This window comes from Gavialis gangeticus, unplaced genomic scaffold (assembly GCF_001723915.1).
Source record: "Gavialis gangeticus isolate Ggan-Ray unplaced genomic scaffold, GavGan_comp1, whole genome shotgun sequence".
NCBI classification, from domain to species: Eukaryota; Metazoa; Chordata; order Crocodylia; family Gavialidae; genus Gavialis; species Gavialis gangeticus.
Window position 1 is genome coordinate 14,508,894 of NW_017729018.1, and position 1,735 is coordinate 14,510,628.

Genomic DNA, 1,735 nt, shown 5'->3' on the forward strand with positions numbered 1-1,735 from the left:
ACGGGTCAGTGTCTCAGGCACACAGAGCAGTATGGAGGGATACTAACTTGTCAGGCTTGTGGGTTTTGACTACTGCCGTAGCCAGACTGCAGGAGCCAGACAGAGGCCGTGGGGCTCCCTGGCTTGTAGCTGCTTCCATGCTATACCTGCCTGGGACGCTTCATGCAATGGGCCCAGGGAGAAATGCAGCAAAGGGAAGTGTGACACCCCCTCCTGCCCCCCACTGAATGCCTAAAACATCCATAAAACCCATGCCCCAGCCTGCTGTCTTAGGCCTGGGGAGGGAATGGCCCTGCAGGCGCATACTCAGAGCACTCAGCTCTTATTAATATAGAGGATGCCTCTGGATCCAGTTATGCAAATGGGTTGCTTCATGTTCCAGCAGTAAGTCAACTCCTGGCCTCTCTACTGCAACCCTTACCCATCAGCAAGACCCACCAGGACAGACTCTGGCACATGCACAGGCCTGTTGCAGGACCTGGGCTTCTGGCTGACAGCTCCCCACTCCTTTTGCCACGACCCACTTCAAGGAATGAGACAAACAGCTCAGCAGGAAACGGTTTCAAAAAAATGTTTTTGCAATAAACGGCATGTGCTGAAACCTCAGCCCCAGGAGCCTGCTTCTCAGGTGGAAGCAATTTCCAGTAACATGCACAAGGCTGCTAGGATGTGGCTAGACAAGAAACCAAGCGACAGGATGAGGCACGGAGACCAGAGGAGCGCTGAGGATGGCGCTGAAGGGCTTGGCACGACAGCGACTGTGCAGAGGCTTGGAATCAGACCCCCGTGCTCGCTGCTCGGGGCCGCTCCCAAGGTGGAGAGCAGCAGCCTTGCTACAGGCACAGCGTCTGCGCGATAAGCGAAGGACGCCAGGCCAGATGGACCGGACACAGCCCAGCAGCCCCCGTAACAGTGAAACGCCACTCCCATGGGCATCACTTCTGGGCCGTAAACCCCCACAGCATCCCCTCCACCCATCAGCACACGCAGCTGACTGCCGGAGAAGCCCGGGGGCAGAGAAAGGCTCGTTACCTTAGGCTCCTGGATCGTGGCCGCAGGCAGGGCGAGCGCCGGCCCTCCTCGTCCGTGATGCTCTCCGTGCTGCGGAAATGTTTAGAGAGAAAATGCAGCTCATCGAGGGTGGGCTGGTACGGCAGCTGGTGCAGGCGCTCCTGAGAGGACGAAGATGACTGGAAGGAAGGACAGGTGACAGGCATCAGGAGACAGCCAGGCTGCTCTCGGGCAGAGCAGGACAGAGACCTAAAGGAAGCAGCAGCCTCGGGATCCTGTGACTGGGACTGCTGATGGCAGCGGGTGGAGCTGTCCTGGGGTAACCTGCTGCGTTAGGGGCTTCTGTGTGTGCATCACGGGACACCACGGAGCCACACACCATCCCAGCCGCACCAAGGGCTCTGCCATGCCCCGCAGCATCTGCTCTTCTGGCTCTGGGCTTCGCACATGCTCCTCGGCGGACAGCCCTCCGTTCCCACCTGCAACACGGTCTGCTACTCCAGTCCTGTCCCCCACCACAACAGCTCTGCAGTGCACCCAGGCTGGACCTACCGCCCCCACACTAATCTGCAAAAAGCAACAGCTGCCATCTGCAACATGCTGCAGCTAGCACAGAAACACCCTATAAACAGTTTCCAAGTGAAACACGTGGCCGGGCAGAGAGGCCCTGGAGAGCAGAATGGATCCGCTTCGGATGGAGGCCCCGGGAGGGCTCAAACACCTC

General features: G+C 58.8%; 1 protein-coding gene across 1 annotated transcript in view; it reads right to left on the reverse strand.

Moving 5' to 3' along the window:
• MAST3 (microtubule associated serine/threonine kinase 3) overlaps positions 1–1,735 on the reverse strand; it is a 32,644-nt gene that overhangs the window by 27,975 nt on the left and 2,934 nt on the right. The window contains exon 5 of the mRNA XM_019513641.1: positions 1,033–1,190. Within this exon, the coding sequence (XP_019369186.1) occupies positions 1,033–1,190 (158 nt within the window). The remainder of the gene's footprint in view (positions 1–1,032; positions 1,191–1,735) is intronic.